Raw genomic sequence first — 22790 nt, forward strand, 5'->3', positions numbered from 1 at the left:
CAAATGGGAACATTATTTGTATTTGTGGGCTGATTTAGTAAACATGATACTTAACTGGTTCTTTGAAATTTGTTTACCATTACTTCCTCAGTGTGTTCCTTTTTTTTCTGTCCTTTCTCCAAATTCCAAAATGAGTAAGGAGAGCATCATCAGAGTTATAGAGAAGTATAGGGGAGTCTAGTCAAAGTTGAGAATGGAAAGTAGGTGAAGTATATTCATACATGAACAGTAGTATGCTCATGAGACAGTGTAGTAAGATGAGCTGTGGAAGCTAAAGATTGAAACTCAAGATCACTCCCATATGTGTGGGGAGGGAGGAATGACTACAAGACTTCTGTGCTTCCTTTCAGCTCTAAAATTTTATAATTTATCCCTCTTTCAAGGTCTGTGTGTTTCAGTATTTCTAAAAAGTTAATGAAGAATTGTGGAATAAAGCAAGAGAGCTAGGGAGCAATGTTAAAAGGAATAGTAGACTGTAGCTGGCTTTATCATTTGGAATGATTAAATGATGTTAAAATAGAAGAAACGTATCTTCATTATAGAATTAAATTTTATGAAGCAACTTTATTTTTGTTTTAATTTTGTCTTGTACCTTTATTTTGCTTTTCATATAAGTTTTGTTTGGGGGAATTGTTGTTTTGTTAGAAAAATAAGAAATAAGAAACCAACCATAATTCTGCTCAGAAAAAAATTCTGTTATTCTGTGCACGTGCTCCTTTTCTATCTTCAATAGTTGTGAACATTCCAAGTATACAATTTGGTATATTACTATTTCTCACATAAGTATTTCCCCATTCACTAAAAATTCTTCATAGATAGCTTTTATGATCTAGATTTCCATTTGATGCCATTTCTACTGGCTATACCCTACTTTAGACACCCTTATTACCTCTGACTACGGTAGCCTCCTCGTAACTGCCATCCTCTGATCTGCTTTTACGCTCCTCTTATCCATTCACGGAGGCTAGGGTGATCTTTTTAAAATTCAAAATGAAATGCCACCTTCTTTCTTAAAGCTCTTCATTGACTTTGAGTGTGCTCTGAAACCCACTATACCACAGAGGCTATAGAACTTCTGTAGTTTGGCTCTACCTGCCTTCCTAAGTGTCATTGCTGGACCTCTTCTGTCTCTTACTATGCTGCAGTCACACTGGCATTCTTCCAGTTTCTACAATGTCTTACATTCTTTTTCTCTTCAGGGCATTCATACAAGGTATGTCCTTTGTCTAGAAGGCCCTTTTCCTTCTTTGCCTGTTTCCAGTTTAAATGTGAATTCAGAGTTATGCCCCTCACTCCTGAGTCTAATTAGGTTCATTTTCATAACACGCTGTGCTTTTCCTTCATTCAAATATTTGTACTAGTTTATTTATATATATATATACACAATTTTTCTCTTTTTTAATACAGATGTATATATTTATGAGGCAAGGGTATATGTTCACTTTTCCCAAAATGTAACATAGTTTCTGGCTTGTACTTTCTCAATAAATAAGAATTGGTTGGGGCAAAGACTGATAAATTCCTAGAATGTGGCTCATAATATTAAAGAATATAAGCTTTTTTTTTTTTTGTGGTGGTACTGGTGTTTGAGCTCAGGGCCGCACTTGCTGAATAGATGGCTCTGCCACTTGAGCCACACCTCCAGCCTGATATAAACATTTCAAAGAACTGTTGCCAAATTTCACAAAGGCTTATATAGTTAGGAGTGGACAGTTTTATTCTCCCCGAATATTGTTTAGGTATAATTTGATAAGAGAAATTTTGTTGATTCCTAATTAAGATAAACCTTTTTTTTCTCATTGATACAACCATTTGTATTTCTTTTGGTTAAAGTATAACACAGGTTCCGAAATTGAAGTGCTGTTTAATTTATTGCTTTCCTGTACAGTAATAAGGACTGTACTGTGTATGTTTCTCACAGCCTCTCTCTAAATTGGCATTTTAAAGTATTATAGGTAAAGAAAAATGAGTTTCAGAGAGATGAAATAAGTGGTAGACCAAAGAGTAGGAAGAATGTAGGTACTGTGGATTACATTCCTTTGTAAAGTGAGTGTAGGCTTTCTGAAGTTTAAAGGTAAAGCTCTTGAGTAATTCTGTTTCCCTTAGAAATGCTAAAAGCTTTATAGACCTTTAAAATATTAGGTTGTTATTTCTATACTACACTAGTAAAAACACTTTTCATCATATGGCTATATGGATACACAGTTCACTTCTTGATGACTTACTAAAAGCATTGAATACTCTGACATCAGACATTTCAAAGTTATGTATTTTAATATTAGGATTTTTAATAGTCACAACTTAAAAGTTACAACTTCTTTAGGTATTCAGAGTTTTGAGAGTAAAAAAAGGTTTTGTTTTGATTTTTTGTTTGTTTGATTTTTGGGGCAGGGTCTTTCTATATATATCTGAGGCTATACTTAAACTTGCCATCTTCCTGCCTCAGCCTCCTGAGTATTGGGATTACTGGTGTGCACTACCCCTCCCCCAGCTGAGAGTAAAATTTTAATAAGTATTTGTTGTCTTCCATAATTTGTAATGCAGAAAGATAAAACTTTTTTTAATGTTCAAGTAGGAACCAGATATCACTGTCTCAATGTAAATATTTATTTTAAAAAACCAATCATGTCATGATATTTAGGGAGCAGCTTTAAAAAGAGGATAATGTAGTTTGTTGTAAGTAGGAAAATGATTAAAATGATTCTGTTGTAAATAAAGAGACTGTGAATTATTACAAGGGTCAAAGCTTGCAAAGAGATGAATTCTGAAGTCGGGTAAAACTAATCATTTTTTTGAATGCTTTCTATTCACATATCTTTATTGATGTAAATAATTTTTATGTTTTGTCTAATTTTTACGATGAACATAATTTTTATGTTTTTACAATATGCATAGGGTCACCTACTGAATTTATGATCTTGCTTTCCAACTTATGTAAGCCCAGACAGCATTATACAGTTTCCACTCTGTTTCTTGAAGAAAGTGTTCCAGATAACTATGCCAACACCTCATTTCTTTTTTTTTCAGAACTTTCTCAATCTTGTATTGTCAGAAATCTTTGAGAAATACTAATGTAGTTTTATCATAACATTTAATTATCACTTGATACCCATGATATATTTTAAATTTCATATTTCTCTAGTTGGCTTGGACACCTTTTCTGGCTGCATTCAGTGTGGGTCTACAAGATTGTGATGATACTGAAGTAGCATCTCTTTGCCTGGAAGGGATAAGATGTGCAATCAGAATTGCATGTATTTTCAGCATCCAGGTAACAAAGCTTTTTACCTTTTAGCCAGTCTGGAAAACATTATTTATGCCATTTACAATACATTTTACATCTGACTTACTGAAGACAAATTTGAAATATATGATGGAATTTAAATATTAATGTTTAAGTTGTAGAGAAGCTGTGATGGAAAGGGTACCTCTGTACTGGTATTTTCAAATTCATATCTTTGGTTATGGTTTCTTTTCCTCTATAGAATATTAGCTATATAAAAAGTTCTCAGACTTTAAATTTCTATATGTTAATTTTGCATACCTTATTGAGCAGATTGTTCATCCATACTTATTGAATCATATTTTGTACAAACCTGTATTTATTTTATATGATTTTATAACCTAAGCCTAAGACTAGTTCTTGAACTGGGCTCCCTCTTCAAGAGAACCAGGTATCTAGTACATACTTTTCATGATAACAGTCTTTTCTAGGGTTTGCATACTTTGAGGATAAATTTTAATCAAATTTTTTTTCTTTTTAAAACCTGTTTCACATTTAATTATGAATATTATGGCTTAGTATGTAGCAAAGTACAGCCTAGCTGTAGGAAAAAAATGGGCAAATTTATAAATCAGCTTTTTGCTATATGTCATGGTAATTGAAATAAATGTAAGTGAAATTTTTTTACCTTATATATTTGTCTGTTACTACAAAAATCTTAGCTTGAATTGATACCTCTGTTGCTTTGGGATTTTAAAATTTTATAACTTTTTTGCTTTTATCATTTTAAAATTAAAAATGTGTTTTGTGGTTTTGCATGTATTCCATAATATGTCAGTTGAAAATTTACTGAACAAGTAAATAGAATTTGTCAGTAAGGGATAGAGATCAACCTCTTGTATTTAAACTATGTAAATTCAATTTTCTTTTCTTTATAGCTGGAAAGAGATGCTTATGTGCAAGCACTAGCAAGATTTACCTTACTTACAGTGAGTTCTGGTATTACTGAAATGAAACAGAAGAATATTGACACAATAAAAACACTTATTACGGTGGCTCATACAGATGGAAATTATTTAGGAAATTCATGGCATGAGGTATAATGTTTTTAACTGAAATTTGGTTTATAAAATGAACTAAGGCTGAATATTCTGTCACTGGCATGCATAAGTGGGAAGAAAATAAAATACATTTAAAATAAGTGTTTTTGGCTTTCTTATAATGATTTATAATGCAATCTATGTTTAAATCCTAGCCTCATAGTATTTAAGCACTTTTGAGGATATTTTTAACATGGAATTAACTTTTTTTTCCCTTTTCATAATTAAGATTCTGAAGTGCATCAGTCAGTTGGAGCTGGCACAACTTATAGGAACTGGAGTGAAACCTCGATACATTTCAGGAACAGTGAGAGGCAGAGAGGGATCTCTTACTGGAACAAAAGATCAGGCTCCTGATGAATTTGTGGGTCTGGGGCTAGGTAAGAAATTTTTAATTCTTTTTGGAAAATATCAAAAATTGTTTTTAGTTTCTTCATTATAAGTCACTGTCATATAGAAATGAAATACAATTAGAGAAATTAGATTAAATGTCTTTCAGATAAGGCTTAGATAACCATATAAAGAAAAGCAGAATCGCTAAGTAGGGAACTAAGTCTTTTTTGCCTGGTCTGGTGTGCAATATTAAATGACTTAATTTCAATCTCCTTATTGGAACTGGGAAAACAGTACAGGTAAGTCACTTGCTTTAAAAACTGACCAGGTAACTTAAATATGTTAAGGCTGGTATAAAATACTAGATAGGCAGGCAACTGGTGAAAGCATTCACATTCCAAAATTTTTAAAGACCCTCTACAGACCTCACCAAACTCTTCTGCCAGTATGGAACCTGTGCGCATGGAGTCTGCATGTAGAGTGCTTCGATTGACCAGGGACATCCAGATTTAACCCATAGAACAATGGAACACGTAGCAAAAAATGGATAAAAAAAAATCAAAGGTGATACATTTTTAGTTATAAATAGAGGGAGTTCCACAAAGGAAGAAGCAAAGTTTAGACTTTGATTTTTAATGATGAATTTCTAGTTTTGAATTTCTCTGTCTTTCTTACTTACTATATGCAAGTTACTTTAACTCCCTGAGATTTGAGAGATACTTCTACTTGAAGTATTGTTAGGGTTAAATAAGAGATGTATGAATGGACTTCACACAATGCATGGTATATTAGAGATTTGGAAACATTCTATGTCCATCCACTCAACCCACCTTCAAACAAGAAATCTGGAGGCATGACTTAAAAGAGCAGGAAGGGATACACCTGAGACCCAGTAATAATTTACCTTTTAAGGCTTGTACTGTAACATTTCATTTCTGGCTAGTTTCTGTCTTTTTATCTTTAGTGATTTTTCTATTGTTGCTAATAATAAAAGTTCATAGGAAATCCAAAAAGCTTTTAGACCTGGAAAAGGTTCCATGGAGAAAGTTCAAGATCAAGTTAGATTAAGGAAAATTTAGTACCTGGTGGCAATCCAACTAAAGCAGCTAGCAACATAGTCTTTCAGTGATATCATAGATGCTAAGGTAATGTGAGGTCTGGATAATGCAGGTGCAGACCTGATACCTTGATGATCCAGCAGCAGGATTTAGAATGGCCAGAGCCGCCTGTATGTGTTGATCTATGTAATCTGAAAGTCCAGTTCTAAACATCAGAACTATAATTACTGGATGAAGTACCACAAGATAAGATGAAAACCATTTACAAATGAGTGAAGTGAAAGTTCACTGATGGATTGAATAGCTCTGAAAAGACATAGAGTATGTGGGAACTCCAAAATAATGATAGATGTTAATTGTTGGGGTCCATTTTTTTGGCAAGTAGGACTACAGAATTAAGTTATACTAAAAGTAGAACACCAGTGGAATATTTTAATCTTTAAAAGCTTTAGTCAAACTAGAGACTTGTTTAGTCAAACAAGTATACTTGTTATAGTGTACTTGAAAATGAATTAAAATTAATTTGTTCATTGTGCTATTGTGCTACTTAAATTTGAAGGATATGAGATAACATTTTTTTACTTCAAGAAAACAAAGGAATTTACAAAGATACACACATTTCAAAACTCTGAATGAAAACAGTTCAGGCTTCCAGGCTTCTACAAAGACTAGTAACTTTCTCTAACTCTTCATACTCTCTTTTACCTTTATATAGTTCCCTTTTGGCCTGCTCCAGTCTCCACACACCTCTGATTTATCAGACTATTATTTCTGAGTCTGCATGATGACATGGGCCTTTTTGTGAAGAGCCCACCTTTTGGGCTGTCGCATTGTTTTCCAGCCATCCCAAGTGGTAGATGTCCATCCCTGTTTCTTTGGGCCCACCTACTCAACAGATGCTTTGTCGAACAGGATGCTTAAGTCAGAATTTAAGCTAGAAGAAGCTATGGTACAGACAATTGAGCCAGTTTCAACTCATATTCTTTTGTATTAATTCCATCCAAGCACCAACTATTCAACAGACTTGAATATAGTTGTTATTCAATATCTGTGGGGTATTGGTACCAAGGGCCCTGAGGATACCAAAATTCATGGACACCCAAGTCTTTTATAAAATAGTGTAGTGTTTGCTTATAACCAGTGCATATCCTCCTGTATACTTTTAAATCATCTCTAGATTATAATACCCAATACAATGTAAAAAAGTATGCAAATTGTTGTTACACCATACTATTTAGGAAACAATGACAAGAAAAATGTCTACATATTTAGCAATTTTTCCTCAAGTAATTTTGATCCTCAGTTGACTAAATCCAGGGATGCAAAACCCAGGAATATGGGGGGATTGACTCATACATTTATTGATGTTAAAAGTCTCTACTTTGACTTTTTGAAAACATGAGCCTTTTAATTATTAAGAATACCTACGTATCTAGAATTGTGGTTCCACTGCTAGAGTACCTGCTTACCATGTGTGAGGCCCTGATTCAATCCCTAGCACCACCACAAAAAAAAAAAGGTTTAGCCAGGTGTGGTGGTGTAGTGCTAGTAATCCCAGCACTCAGGGAAACTGAGGCAAGAAGATCCCAAGATTGAGGCCAGCCTGGGCTATATAGTAAGACTGTCTAGAACAAAGAGGAATGAAAATAATACATATATAATTTTAAAATTTGAATTATATGCATTGAATTCTTTTAAGATGCATATTAGTATTTGATAATTCACTGAGTTATTCACACAAATGTTTAAAGAATACATACAACACATCTTTGCTAACCTAAATATATTGGCTTTTGAGTAGTTTAGCAAAACTGGAACTGTTAAACTATTGTGTTATGCTGTCATGGTGTTCTTTGAAAGTTTTCATTTATTTATGAAATGGGCTCTTTGAATTCCTAGACATTTTATATATTCTTTTGATTCTTTTAGGTATTTTATTAATGATAATAAATTGTATTAAGAATAAAAGATACAAGCTCTGTAGAAAGAAAATTTCTGTTAATACACATAGCAAATTGTGTGATGACTGGCATTATTTTCTCATAGATTTTCTCTTCATTAAATTCCTATAACGTGCTGTCCACTTCAACTGTTCCTTAACACTATTTGCCTATGACCCCAATACTGTTATTAATGCTTTCACCCTTGCTCTCCTATATTCTAGAAATAGACTCTTAAATTTCCTCCATAATTGCACTATCTCTTCTTTTTTCAAAATGTTCCCAGAATTGTATTTTGGGAGATAGATTGTAGCGTTTCAGTGTTCTAAAAGGTCTAATGATTCTCTGTTTTCAAAAGTAATACAGTGAACTGGCATGTGGCTCAGTAGCAGAGCACTTGCCTCTAGCATGCATGAGGCCCTCTGTTTGATCTTCAGCACCAAAAAGGAAAAGACAAAAAAAAAAAAGTACTACATTGCCAGTTGTGGTGTATGTCTGTGATCCAAGTACTGAGGAGGCTGAGGCATGAGGATCATGAGCTTGAGGTTGAGGCTGACCTAGACTACATGGGGAGACCTTGTCTCAAAAACCAACAAACAAATAAATAAATAAATAAGAAAGAAGAAGAAAAGGTAGTACATTAAATGTTATAATTATTTGAGGCTGTAGCTCAGTGGTAGATTGCTTGGATAGCATTTATGAGGACATGGGTTTGATCCCCAGCACTATAAACAAATGTGACAATGAAGGCTCTTCACATTCTATATCTAGTTTATTTTTATACTTTTCATCTCCTACTTTTCTCTCCCTTCTCTGTCTCCCACCGAATCTTCCACTATGGCTACACCCAAGTATGTTAAAACATAACATGGACTTGTATGTTTCCATTACTTTATGTAGTAGCTCCCCTTGTCTGATTGTTTTTCCTTCTGCTTCCTTTTCTATATAGTCATCATTCTAGGTCTAGCTTGAATTAGTATTTCATTGTATGTGAAAACTTTCCATAAATCAACACTTCTGTTTTCCCTTTCACTGTCAAAATTTAACAAACTTACATGTAATTAATTCATTTAAACCATGAAGTTTAAACTTCATGGTTTAAACAATGAATTAACCGTTGTATTGTATTAAAGTTTGTTATAAACATGTCTGACTCTCATAGTAAATTAACTTAGTGAGGAGAAGAGTCACATCTTTTTCACATTGTTCCTAGAGTAGAATTTGAGTTCACTGGTTTAAATAACATCTCATCTGTTATGTTTACATTCAGAAGAGCATTTATTGTTTAATCAATAAATGAAATGTTTAATCAAGGTAAATGAATGTGTTTGTTGAGCACCTGCTGTGGACTTAGTATTGAGTAAAGTAGAATAGAACAGTACAAAAATTGTGCATGACTTAATTCCTTAATTTGGATGAGAAGGCAACATTAACCTAAAATAATTTGTATGAAACTGTATGGAAATAATTATGACTTGTGTAGTATGTTGGTTGTTAAGTTTTAAGTAGTTGACATGAATAGAGAATGACACATTGGTTAAAATTTTGAAGAGAATCACTTTAAATGGTAGGCTAAAGAGTTTATACCTTATCCTATAAGTAACAGTAAGTTCAGTAAAGGTGGTGATTTAGGAGTATTAATCTGGTAGGAGATTAAAGAGAGGAACAACAGGGAAATAAATCTGGTAACTGTTTCAGTAATCCAGAACTGGAGTTATGAGGACCTAAACTAAGTAGGAATGGAAATGAATAGATGATATGAAAACCAGATCAAGGGAAAGGTTTAGTGACTAGTTGAATATGGATGGTGGAGGAGAAGAAAGATAACTGAAATTAAGAGTTTGAAAACTGGGGATATTGTTCCACTGTCTAACATACAGAACCAGGGAAAATGTAAGTGATCCTTTTGAATAAGAGGATGTTAGAACATATGGGTAGTGTTTGTGAGAAGAATTTATAATAAAGGAGTGAAGATTAAATGACAGGGGAATTCTAATTGTATGGAATTGGAATCATCCACAGAGGGTATCATTGAAACTGGGGGTAGTGCTGCATTTCTTAAAGATTAAGGGTAATTTTGTCTGATATCAGTAATTTTGTGATCTGATTTTGCAGTGCTCCTAGTTTTTGTGATCTTTGCAAATACACCTTATAACCATGTCTTGTATACTACTTAGTCTTGATCAATAAGCACATTTGTCCTTGTTACATCACAGATAACAAAAAAATTGATCACCCAAAGCCTTGCTTTTATCAGGAAAATAGATGATTTTAGAAATGTATCCTAGAACTCTTATTAAGTGCATGCATGCTTCCATTATTTCAAACTAAAATGACTCTCTCTTATGTGTGATAGTTGGAGGAAATGTGGACTGGAAGCAGATAGCGAGTATTCAGGAATCCATTGGAGAAACGAGTTCTCAAAGTGTTGTTGTTGCTGTAGATAGGTAAGGTGTTCATTTTCTTCCCTTTTCAATTCTGTAGCATTTAGCTGTATTTTTCTTAAAGAAAAAAGTTATTGCCAAAATAATGTTCCTAAAGTAATGTAAGACTATATTGTTATATACTCTGATTTAGATGATGAAGTACCTGTAATCGTTTCTCAATCATAGAATAGGAATGAAGTAAATGATATGAAAATTTAAGTTAAAACAGATACTAGTTACTATTGGAGAAATGGTAATCTTGATGAAGAGCAACACAAATCTTTTATTCCTTTATAGAAACTTATTATCAGTCCTTGAAATACATTGTGATTTATCTTTCTGTAAAACTGCATTATGAAAAAAATGAAAGGATTTTGCTGGAAATTCTCATTATAAGCTTCTTTTGAAGGATCCAGTGGCTCACATCTGTAATCCTAGCTACTTGGGAGGCTGAGATTGCAGTCCAAGGCCAGCATGGGCAAATGGTTTGTAAGACCCCCATCTCCACAATAACCAGAGGAAAAAAACAGACTGAAGGCATGGCTAAAGCAGTAGAGTGCCTACTTTGCAAGTGTGAAGTCCTGAGTTCCAAGCCTAGTCCCGTCAAAATTTATGTATTATACATGTATTTAACTATTCCCCACTTGTTTTCTAAAAGAAACCACACACTGTGATTTATTTTTACTATGTAATCTTTCAGATTTCAAAAAACCTGGCATGTAGAATTGTGTCTGTTATTAGCTTTTTCCAGGTAAATGCCCACCCCCCCAAAATTGAAACTACCATTTTATAACACTGAAATTTAAAAAAATTATTCATTTATTCGCATGTGCATACATTTCTTCCCCCTGTCCCCCTCTCCTATCTTTTCCCCCCTCCCCCCCTCAGTTCCAGGCAGGTCCCATTCTGCACTTATCACTAATTTTGTTGAAGAAAAAACGCAAGCATAGTAATGAAGACAAAGCATTTTTGCTAGTTGAGTTAAGGATAGCTATACAGAAATATTCCTAGCATTGCTTTCATGTACACATGTGTTATGACCCATGTTGATTCATCTCTAACTGATCTTTACACTGGTTCCTGATCCTCTTCTCATGTTGACCTCTGTCACTTTAAGTTTCTGTATTAGTTCTCTGGAGTGGGGACATCAAACGCTTTCATGTTTTGGGTTTTCTACCTATTCCTATATCTCCCGTATGTGCTGTCCCCTTGTCATGTGATCCAAGTCCAACCACATTGCTGCATTTGCCCTAGAACTAAAGTCTGAATCTGAGGGAGAACATACGATTTTTGGTCTTCTGAGCCTGGCTGACCTTACTCAGAATGATGTTCTCCAGTTCCATCCATTTGCCTGCAAATGATAAGATTTCAGTCTTCTTCATGGCTGAGTAAAATTCCATTGTGTACAAGTACAACATTTTCTTGATCCATTCATCAATAGTGGGGCATCTTGGTTGTTTCCATAACTTGGCTATTGTGAATAGTGCTGCAATAAACATGGGTGTGCAGGTGCCTTTAGAGTAACCTGTGTTGCATTCCTTTGGGTATATCCCCAGGAGTGGGATTGCTGGATCATATGGTAGATCTGTGTTTAGATTTTTAAGAAGCCTCCAAATTTTTTTCCAGAGTGGTTGCACTAGTTTGCATTCCCACCAGCAGTGTACATGGGTTCCTTTTTCCCCACATCTTCACCATCACCTGTTGTTGGTGGTGTTTTTGATGATGGCTATTCTAATGGGTGAGGTGGAATCTTAGTATAACACTGAAATTTAATTATTTTTTTAACCACTTGTGGTGGAAACTTTAAAAAATACATAATCTTTTCTTAATGGCCTGAAGACCCATGCTGATTCATTATTTACCTTGCTTCCAATAAAACTTTGCACTAAGTCAAGATAGAACTAGAATTTTCAGTAGCTGTGAACCCTGAAAGTATACCCTAGAATGTTTTCCTTGAAATAATTCTTAATGTTCACTCGCTTTCCTTTTTTTATTTTAAGGGGAGGGATCAATTATGTTTTTCTTGTGAAGACTGAAGAAAAATTTTATATCATCACATACCTGCTATGTAACATGAAGACTTGCAACATATGGGGCCCTTTACTTGTATTACTTCATTTAATCCTTTCAGTAGCCTTATGACATAAGTGTTATTGATATCTTCAGTTCACAAATGAGGAAACTGGGGCAGAGGGGTTTTAATAACTTTCTCATTCCCACAATCAGATTTGCTTTATCTTGGTTATTGTGATAACAGTTTCATTTTTTCATTCATAGAGAATTTTGAGGGGCTAACTAGCCTTTCTTTACCTATCAGGCAGCCTGTCTCTGTGTGGGCACTCTTAGTTCTCTGCCTTTTTGCCTATGTACATGTACAGCTCCAGAGCTATGTACTAACTGCTGTTTTTTGCTACCAGCATAGCTTTCCTCCAAAAAAAGATGCTATTTATTCCATTCTGGCATAATGAGTATGTATTTAGGCATTATGAAAATCTGTTCAGTCAAGGTTCAACATTGTACCTTCTTCTGTTTGCATTATATACTTTATATAACTAGTTCTAATTTGGCCTCCTATGCACTGTTTGTTACAGGGGAACCTGTCACTAATTTGAACAAATTACATGCCTTGCTGTTTTAAGAATTTATGCTCTTTCAAGGAAGACTTGGCACAAATTCTGTTAGTATATTGTCACCTCTAGATATTTCTATAAACATAAATCTCATGTCCAATATTATACAGAACATCAGTGTTTAAGTTGTAGCTGATAGTGAAAAAAGCAAATGTTACATCTTTGATTTAATATAAGATTATTTTTGTGTGGTGTATTTTACTTTCCCATTACGTTTCTTTTGAAATTTCTTTCTGAATACATCATTTGGTGTTTTGTTTTTTTTTTTTTACTATTGTTATATTCTAACTCTGCACTATCACTAACTCTGAATAACAGTGGTCAAGACAGCATATTGTCAGGCATCATCCTGGTGAGTTCTGTACTTTCCAGCAAACAATTTTTTTCCTATCCTTAGACTTCTGGTCCTAAATACTATAGTCAGTTACTACAAATATGGGAGCTGAACAAGAATTACAATAATTCTTCTATGTTTAATTACTTAACAGCTTTTTTATTAACCAGCAAAAAGTAATGATTCCGCTAAAAACTTTAGATGATAAAATTTTCTAATTATCTCCACTTTTGTGTTAGAAATCTTGTGCCATGAGAATTTAGGAGAATATTAGATACTTTAATTAGATACCCAGCATTTGCTAGGGTAGAATTTCCTAAGCATTGTTAAACTAGACCTATTTCATAATTATTGCTAAACTATGTAGGGAACAGATTTTATCCAGGTTGTAGCTCTTTCTAAAAGCTACAAAAATTATTTAGCATCATCATTTTTGTTTTTATTGTTTTAAAATATACCAGATCTAGCTTTATTCTGGCCCATCTCACACTTTGGATCATCCTGTTATCTATCTGAAAATATGTACAGCTCATCCCAACTATGTTTGCTCATAAGTGTGTTTCAGTTAAGTTTAAGAAATAAATGTTACCTCTGATAACATTTTATAGATACAGGAATTTAGACTGCTTTATGTGTTACATGCAATTTAAGTTTATTTCTGCACAAATTTACCAAACCTTTTCTTTGTTTTCTTTTGGTACGATATGAATGAAGTAGTGTTTCAATCCATTTTACCTCCACTTTTTTAGAGTATGTCTTTTAATATTAGCAAATGATTCTTACCTATTGCTCTTACAGTGTCCACTGCTTTTCATATAGGGAATGTAGAATACATTTTGTGAAACCCAGTTCTTTTCTCCTCACTTAGTATATTAAGACTTAACTTGTCTCCACAGACTGTATCTTTAGTGGAGCATTACTAGAAGTGGAGTGACTGCCAGGTTACCAAATGAGTGGGAGTTTGAATGCCCCTATCCAAGATGCAGTTCACTGTCTTCTATCAACTTGAGTCTACAGAATCTGTCTGATTGCTAAGTCTTGTTCTCCACCATTTCACCTCCTTCAGAGTTTGTTGCTTTCTTTTCCTGTGGTTGCCTATATTCTCTATCTCTGCTTCTGTTTGTTAGTTATCTATACTTTGCCATTTGCTTTCTTAGTTAAAAACAAATCCTTCCTTATTTCTTTTTCTGTTGTTTCTCCTGTACTATTTAACTTTATTTATGCTGTAGTTTGTTTATAGCTTTGCTTTCTTGAGAATGTCTCCAGTTTGAGAACTTTGAGAACTCATCACAATTTTAAAGTACAGTCTAACAATTTTCACTTATGTTCATATGAGAGCGTTTAAGCTTTGTATATTTTTAATAGCTAGGTCAAGTCAAACCATTGAATTACACAGGACCTAATTACTCTTGACTTTTTTCCCCACATTGTGTATACTGCCAGTTTTAAATTATTGTGTCATTCTACCCATAAGAACAATCTTCATTCTACCCACAAGAATAATCTTAAGACACTTCTTTAGCAAAAGCTCAGATTTTGAATTTCTTGTCTTGTTTTTGTTACTTATTGCCAGGATACATTAACAGACATTCAGGAGCATTAAGGTTAAAAGAAATCATGATATATGAGAACATTAAGATTGTGATAATAGGAAAATACTTCTTATTTAAAATGTTTAATGCGTGTTTTGTTCAGGTAAGTATTAGGCAGTGTAGGAAAGCATTTAAAAAGGTAGACTCTGGAGCCAGCCTGATTTGGTTTGATTCTTGGCTCTGGCACTTAACAGTTCTGTAGCTTTGAGGAAGTTATTAAATATCTTTGTCTCTGTTTCTGTATTTACAAAATTGGGTTAGTACATACTGAAGGGTATTTTGGATTGTTAACTAAGTGAATATATGTAAAGCACTAGAATAGTACCCACCTTGTGATTGGTAACTGTTACTGATATTACTATTGCTTTTAAGTTTAACATAGTTAAATTTTTATTTTTAAGTTTTACCTGCTCTTGGTTTTGAGACTTCCTTTTTTATTATGTAAATCCTATTGCATGCATTTGAAATTGAGGAATATCATCCGATCTGTGAAAGTTTATTCATATACTCTTGCTTACAAGCCCAGAACGTGAGTAAAAATGCGGCTTTAAAAAGAGAAAATGAATATATTTAGGCTGAAATCTTTTATGAAACTGGAACACAGAAAATATGGTCAGTAAAGAAGATCAGACAAAACTAAGTGGCATAGCTTAGCCCTAAGCATTTGAGTACACTAAGGAAAGTAATTTAGCCACTTTTTGGTTAAACTGATACCATTTGTAAGTTTATATGCAACCATTTTTAATTTACCATAAATGAATTTTTTAGCAAATGTACATTACTTATAAAAATGAAGTATAACTTTTATATCTTGCTTAATGCTAGTAGATAATCAGGAGACACTGAAGTCTTTCATTTCATAGTGTACCAATTCATTGGTTTTACAAAAATCAATCTTTTTCTTATTCTTAGAATCCCATAGATATATATCGGGCATTTGTAAGTTTAGTAACAAAGTTACAACAATATTCACTATCTGTAGTAATACTGACTATACAATGATATGTAGGAGGGAGAAACATTCAAACTATAATTTTTACTGAACTGTGTGAAGAAAATATACCCACTTAACTCCCTGATTTTTTTTTGTTGTTGTTGTTCCCTTAAGACAGATAAAGGTGGCTAATAGCCCAAGCCACTTAATTTTAAATTGACCTAAGAGAAGTAAGACTTCATAAGTTTTCACAACATGTTTTTATTTTTCCCAGAATATTCACAGGATCTACAAGACTAGATGGAAATGCTATTGGTAAGTATATGTATTTATTCTACTTACAAACTGACCTTTTGGCTAAAAAAAAACATTCTAACTTGAACTAAAAAAAAAAAATGTACTTGTTACAGTGGATTTTGTTCGTTGGCTCTGTGCTGTGTCTATGGATGAATTACTTTCCACTACACACCCAAGAATGTTTAGTCTACAAAAAATAGTAGAAATATCATACTACAATATGGGAAGAATAAGATTGCAGTGGTCTCGGATTTGGGAAGTTATTGGAGATCATTTTAATAAGGTATTTGAATAATTATAATACTTTGTTTACATTAGTAATATTTTTCTTCATTTTAAGATTTCCTAATCATAACTAATTCAGGCTTTTTTCCTTCCAAGCAGTTGTTTATTACTTTTTAGGTTTTAAAAACCTTCTGGGAATGTTGGCTCATGCCCATAATCCCAGCACTCAGGAGGCTGAGGCAGGAGAATCTGGAATTCAATAAGGCCAGAGGGGCTACACATCAGGACCCTGTTTCAAAAAAACAAAAAACCCTTTGAGTCCTGTTCTTCTTTTGGAAATGATTACTCAAGGTTTTAACAATTACATTAAAAGACCTGGTTTTCTTTTGGGGTAATATTTTGGCCAGAATCTTGGGATTTACCTTTCTATGCTACTCATTTTATATTTTTTTATAAGGCAAAAATAAAGAGTAGCAGATATCCACTATTGACATTGGCATCTCATTTTGTTATTCTCATTATAGGTTGGCTGTAATCCTAATGAAGATGTAGCTATTTTTGCAGTAGACTCTTTGAGGCAATTGTCAATGAAATTTTTAGAGAAAGGGGAGCTTGCAAATTTCCGATTCCAAAAGGATTTCTTAAGACCTTTTGAACATATAATGAAACGGAACAGGTATTATGTTTGTTGACTTGAATAATATCAGAAAAACCTTATTTTCAACAAAAAAAATAGAAGGGGGAAAACTATGCATATCTAAACGATTATATTAATATTTTAGGTCTCCAACAATTCGAGATATGGTTGTACGGTGTATAGCACAAATGGTTAATTCTCAAGCTGCTAACATCCGGTCTGGGTGGAAGAATATTTTCTCTGTGTTTCATTTAGCTGCATCTGATCAAGATGAAAGCATAGTGGAACTTGCATTTCAAACAACAGGGCACATTGTCAGTGAGTATTCTTTTAACTGTATTCAAGTTTAAAAAAAAAAAAAGAAAAATTCAGTAAGATTATGTGTCTATTACAGGGTTTAAGTTTATCAAATTTACAGGACCAGAATAAAAAGTGATAGTTATATTATTACAGTTAACATTTTTGTGAGTTTACTGTGTGACATGCACTATGATTACTTTTCATGTGCTTCTATAATCTCCACTTTGTAAGTATTTCTTCTCCCCCTCCCCCTCTGTTTTTTGTTGGGTTTTTTTTTTTTAAGAGATTAGGGAATTCAGCCATGGCGAGGGTAAGTAATCTGTTTAAGGTCACAGAACTAGTAAGTGATGAAGCTGATATTCCAAGTCATGAAGTCTTAAGGCAAAGCCTTTGTTTTTGACCACTACATTGTTCAGCCTCCTTTGACTTAGAGAGAAACTAAAATTCTAAGGATATAAATTAAGCCTGTTACAGAAGTTAATCATGACAATTGTCAGTATCAACAATCATGATCTCATCCTAGCTACTATCTATTGAGTGTTTGCTTGAGCACTTAATATTTTATGTAGTGCTTACAACTCACCTGTGGGTATTATTATCCCCATTTCATAAATCAACACACAAAGAGGGCTTAAATAATTTTATATATTTACTCAACAAAAATATTGTGTGCCACTTTGTTAGGTACTGGGTTTATAATGTAGATAAGTTAGATATGTTTCGCTTGCCTCACTATCCAGGACAGACAAGAAGAGAGACAGAATTGTTGGTCATCTTTGTTGGATGTCAAAGCCCTTAACATATAAGAAGTAGAAGTATATATTACATCAAAAGGTTGACATATTTTGGGTACAATTGAGAATAATTTAAAAATTGTAGTTACTTTGATTTATCTTTCTCTGTTTTAGCCCTTGTTTTTGAAAAACACTTTCCAGCAACCATTGATTCTTTCCAGGATGCAGTGAAGTGTTTGTCTGAATTTGCTTGCAATGCGGCTTTCCCAGACACAAGTATGGAAGCAATTCGACTTATTCGCCATTGTGCAAAATATGTGTCTGATAGACCTCAGGTATAGCATCATTTAGTAAACAAAATTTTGCTAAGCACTTATTTCCAATCTGAAATCTAAATGTGTTTGAGAATTGAAGCATTTATTATTTAGTGAATCCAAAAATAGTCTGAGCTTGATTCTGAGCCAAAATGGTTAGTGATTATAGCTAATCATTAATGAAGGAGTCAGGTATTTTTCTGAGGATTTCACATGTACTCATGGTTAAATCCCCATAACACTTTCCTTATGTAGATAAGGAAACTGAGGCACAGAGAAGTTTTACTAGCTTATAGTTGGGGAGCTAGCAAGAGAGCTAGCTAGGGTTTGTGTTTTTAATCATTCCCTATAGTGCTGCTTGTCTGTTCTGTAGCATTAAAGTTGACAGACTGGATGAGTGTGTATGTTTATGCTCTGAAGTAAATTGAGTTGACAACCTGTCTTCTAATTTTAAAATGCATATCAGAATATATCTTTGTAAGTACCATAAAAAAGGTGATGCATCATAGATTTGGGGGTAAAATTTTATCATATACTAGCATTGACCTATGAAGTGCTCAGTACTTTTTGCATACATTGCTTTCACTTGACCCTCATGCCTTCCTTCTGTGGTTAATACAGCTGTGTGGTATCCTATTGAATGATGAAAATGGGGACCTGAATTACCATAGCTAATAGTGCAGAGAACTGGTGACTATTAAAGGTAACGCCAGTTTTTAGGTTCTAGTCCAGTAGTCTTTGTAGCCAGTTAACGGTCTTCACTTTTTGGTAAATTATTTATTAAATTGCCCACTTTTGATCGGTAAAACATTTAAATTTTTTCTTGAAAATAGCACACTGAATATACAAGTATTTTGTTCTGCCTTTCATAATCTAACTTTTCTTCTTGAAGGCTTTCAAAGAATACACAAGTGATGATATGAATGTGGCACCTGAAGATCGGGTGTGGGTGAGAGGATGGTTCCCGATTCTCTTTGAGTTATCCTGTATCATCAACAGATGCAAATTAGATGTAAGAACCAGGTAACAATCAGTATTTGAATTCAAGTTTTGAAGAGTGTGTTTTGACTTTAATTAAAAGTTTTTTTAATATGCACAGAAGTACACAGTTAAAGGCTATAAAATCTTTTTTTACCAAAATATAGTAATTAGCTATCCAGATTTTAAAATATATTAATATGATTTTAAAATATGCTAAATAGAGCAAAAATAAAAAGGAAGTACGTTACTTTCCTTAAATTTTGATTGTAGTATACTTTTAATTTTGGCTTCTAAGTTAGTTTAATGCTCTGAACATTTCTATCTTTTCATAATTTGTTTTCAGAAATTGAGGTTAGTAGCAAAATTTATTTCCTGGTACATGAGGGAAGAATTTTTAAATGCACACACTTCAGTATTTTATTTAAAGCACCATTTCTAATTAGCACATATTAAACGTACACGGGTTTTATTGTGATGTTTCCATACGTGCATATACTTTAATCATATTCATCCCCCTATTACTTTTTTTTTTCTATTACTCTTTCTTATCCCTACTCATACTCATACTTGGTGCATTTTAAAAAACCATTTAAGTCAGGCCAGTAACGTAATTTTGATTAATACAGAGCTGTTCAAGTAGAACTCTTTCAAAAATATATTCCCAGCCAGAGATCTGTATATAAACATGAGTAGTTTGTGAAGGAACTATTGTGGATATTATGTAACTGCTCAGTATATTCTTCACATCATGCAACTAGTTTTTCTTACACTATACTTTTTTTTTGACTGCCAAATTTAGATGGTTGACTTGCGTGTCCTAATATCTGTCAACAAACATTTAAGGAAGGCATTTAATTTTATATTACGTAAAATACCATACAGGTATCTCACCATTTTAGAAGAATCATTAGTTATTTGGATGTGTAAGTTTTTCAGTTTTTTTAAATTATAAAGGTAACACAGAATTGTACAAAACCAATGATAGAAATTTAGTGAAAGGATGAATCTCTCCTTCAGAATCATACCCACCAAGCTTAAATTCAAGTTATAGGCTCAGTTTTACAGTATTATAGGTAAGTAATCCAAAAATAGGACTCAGACTTTATAGAGGTTTGTCTTAAGACTTAGCATATCACAAGAACATTATAAAACATTTTATTTTGTATTTAGACACGGTGGATTGTTTAGCAGTGGACCTGTTGTTAGCAGCTTGATAAAATTCAAGATAGCGCCCAATTCAGATGTCCAGCCACCTCAGTGGAGGAACTAACAGATTATAATAATAAAAAGTCATGAAAGTCAGTACTCCCATGGTGGCATACGCTGTTATTCTGAGGCAGGAAGACGGCAAGTTCAAGACCCGCCTGGGCTGTACACTGAGTTTTTTCTCAAAAAAAACAAAACTAAAAACCCTCAGTACTCTCTTCTGACCATTTATTTAGCAATGTATTCAATAGGGACATACCTGCTTCCCTAGCTTTTCCTTGCCTGGGACCATGATACCTTGCTTCTCATCCTATTGCTTGTTTAGATTATGGTTGGGTTTCTAGTTCTTAAAGAAGCAGAAATATCAGTAATGGAGAGGGAAATCATCCATGAACTTTCTGCAGTGATGGCCTTTAATTTTCCTTTAATGTAAATCCTAGGATTTGTATAGACTGTTATTTAAGATTGTATTTAAAACTGCATCACTGGGCTAGGTACGGTGGTTCAAGCCTATAATCCTGTCTACTTAGGAGGCAGAGATCAGGAGGATCATGGTTCAAGGCCAGCCTGGGCAAAATGTTCTCGAGGCCCTATCTCAACCAATGTTTGGATGTTGGTGATGTGCACCTGTTTTTCCACCTACATGTACAAGCACAAATAGGATTATTATCCAGACTGGTCTGGGCATAAAGCTGAACCTTACCTCAAAATTACCAAGGGCAAAAGGACTGGTGGAGTTGCTTATGCTTTAAAAAAAAAAAAAAAAAAAAAAAAGCAGTGCTGTGATGTGTATAACTACAGAAAAATCTTTTACATGTATTCTTACTTGATTCTCCATAAATTCTGCAGATTTAGGGTTAAATAATTAACCTGGAGTCTCATATTTTTTTTCCTATACTAGCTTATTTATTTTTGAAAAGTAACTCTTACTCTTAAGTATTACTTTTTTTGGGAAAAAAAGACACCTTCAGTAGTACAATCCTTGGAAACTATTGATTTCTATGTTTGCTTTGGAGCTCCGGGGTGGGGGAAAAAGGATTACCCACATCTCCTTACCTACCTTCAGTCATGAGACTGGGATTGGGAGAGGATGAACTTCAAAGTCAGCAGATGGAGAAGAGAGAGCCTTGTTGAGTGTAATAAAAGAACTGTGAGTCTAGCATCCTGTGGCAGAACTCTGATGGGTTCTCAAATGTCTTTACTTCAGTGTGTACCACTGCCCATATCAGATACTAGGGGTTATAGGATCAAGGGGACTGTTGTAAATTTGCTGTAGGAATAAACACACTGTAATGTTATTTTCCATGTTCATATAACAAATATTTGTTGAGAGCGTACTATATACCGGGCATACCTAGGGTTAACAGCACAGCAGCAAGTAAGGGTAGGCTATTTACCAATCCTTGTAAAGTCTTTCAGAAAAATTTTTGTTCTGAACTTTTGTTCAGACTTCAGTAAATAAAAACTTTTTCTAAATTGAAGAAATCCTATATCTTACCAGAAAAAAATGACATAGAGAAAAGATCAAACTTTTTAATGGTTGCATGAAAATATTTCAAGAAAGAATCAGGGAAGTGATTTTAATTTTCGGTTTTCATACCTAAAATGTAGTTATTGTGATTCTAAACAATTTACTTTTTCAACAAATACTGACTGCTTTCCTCCTAGATTATGAACAATACCCTTAGGCTTAGAATATAACAGGAAACAAAACAGATGAAGACCCCTGCCTTCATGGGTCTTACTTATACTTAGAGTGGATAGATTTATACATCTTTTTGCGTTTTAGGTATTGTGTGAACAAGCTTTACAGTGGTAACTAAAACAATCTCCACAGCTATTTTTAAAAGATTTTTAAAAATCTTGATTTTTTTTTACACTGCTTATGTATATACCCTTTCCTTCTTGGCTGTAGTTGAAATTAATATTTACTCATAATCTTTTTCAATCTGTAACTCCATTTATAGCGTTTAAAATGCTACAGTGGTGGTGGGGGGGAAGTAAAATAAATAAACTTAACACCAGGGCCTTTGAAGTTTTTTTCCTGAATGATGAGTCCTAAGGAAACCTCTTGTTTTACAACTTAAATTTCTTAAAACTCATTATATTAAAGACTGGTTTTAAACTTTGTTTTTAGTAGCTTTGTGAGCAATAAAAGCTATCTTAGGAAGGGGTTGCTTTTTTATATTACAGCTTTCCTAATTATATTTTGTCATTTTAGGGGTTTAACAGTGATGTTTGAAATAATGAAAACATACGGCCACACTTACGAAAAACACTGGTGGCAGGATTTATTTAGAATTGTTTTCAGAATTTTTGACAATATGAAATTGCCAGAACAGCAGACAGAGGTAAGAACACGAAATTTCACTTAACATAGCCAAATTAGAAGGTTAATATTTTTATTCAGTACATTTTAGTCTTTCAAATTAAACACACTGAGCAGAAAAGACTTCTTAGAAAATTTTTCTTTAATGTATAAGAAAAAATAGGGTTTTTTTTTTTTTCTTTTTTTTATAAACGAAC

General features: G+C 33.5%; 1 protein-coding gene across 3 annotated transcripts in view; it reads left to right on the plus strand.

Moving 5' to 3' along the window:
* The window catches only part of Arfgef1 (ARF guanine nucleotide exchange factor 1), a 136273-nt gene that overhangs the window by 89867 nt on the left and 23616 nt on the right, over window positions 1–22790 (plus strand). For all 3 annotated transcript variants that reach the window (XM_020183903.2, XM_020183904.2, XM_074068563.1), the window contains exons 20-30: window positions 3143–3271; window positions 4162–4320; window positions 4553–4703; window positions 10011–10101; window positions 15845–15885; window positions 15981–16150; window positions 16617–16768; window positions 16875–17047; window positions 17938–18098; window positions 18970–19100; window positions 22486–22615. In XM_020183903.2, the coding sequence (XP_020039492.1) occupies window positions 3143–3271; window positions 4162–4320; window positions 4553–4703; window positions 10011–10101; window positions 15845–15885; window positions 15981–16150; window positions 16617–16768; window positions 16875–17047; window positions 17938–18098; window positions 18970–19100; window positions 22486–22615 (1488 nt within the window). The remainder of the gene's footprint in view (window positions 1–3142; window positions 3272–4161; window positions 4321–4552; window positions 4704–10010; window positions 10102–15844; window positions 15886–15980; window positions 16151–16616; window positions 16769–16874; window positions 17048–17937; window positions 18099–18969; window positions 19101–22485; window positions 22616–22790) is intronic.

Source organism: Castor canadensis, chromosome 3, assembly GCF_047511655.1.
Source record: "Castor canadensis chromosome 3, mCasCan1.hap1v2, whole genome shotgun sequence".
NCBI lineage: Eukaryota > Metazoa > Chordata > Mammalia > Rodentia > Castoridae > Castor > Castor canadensis.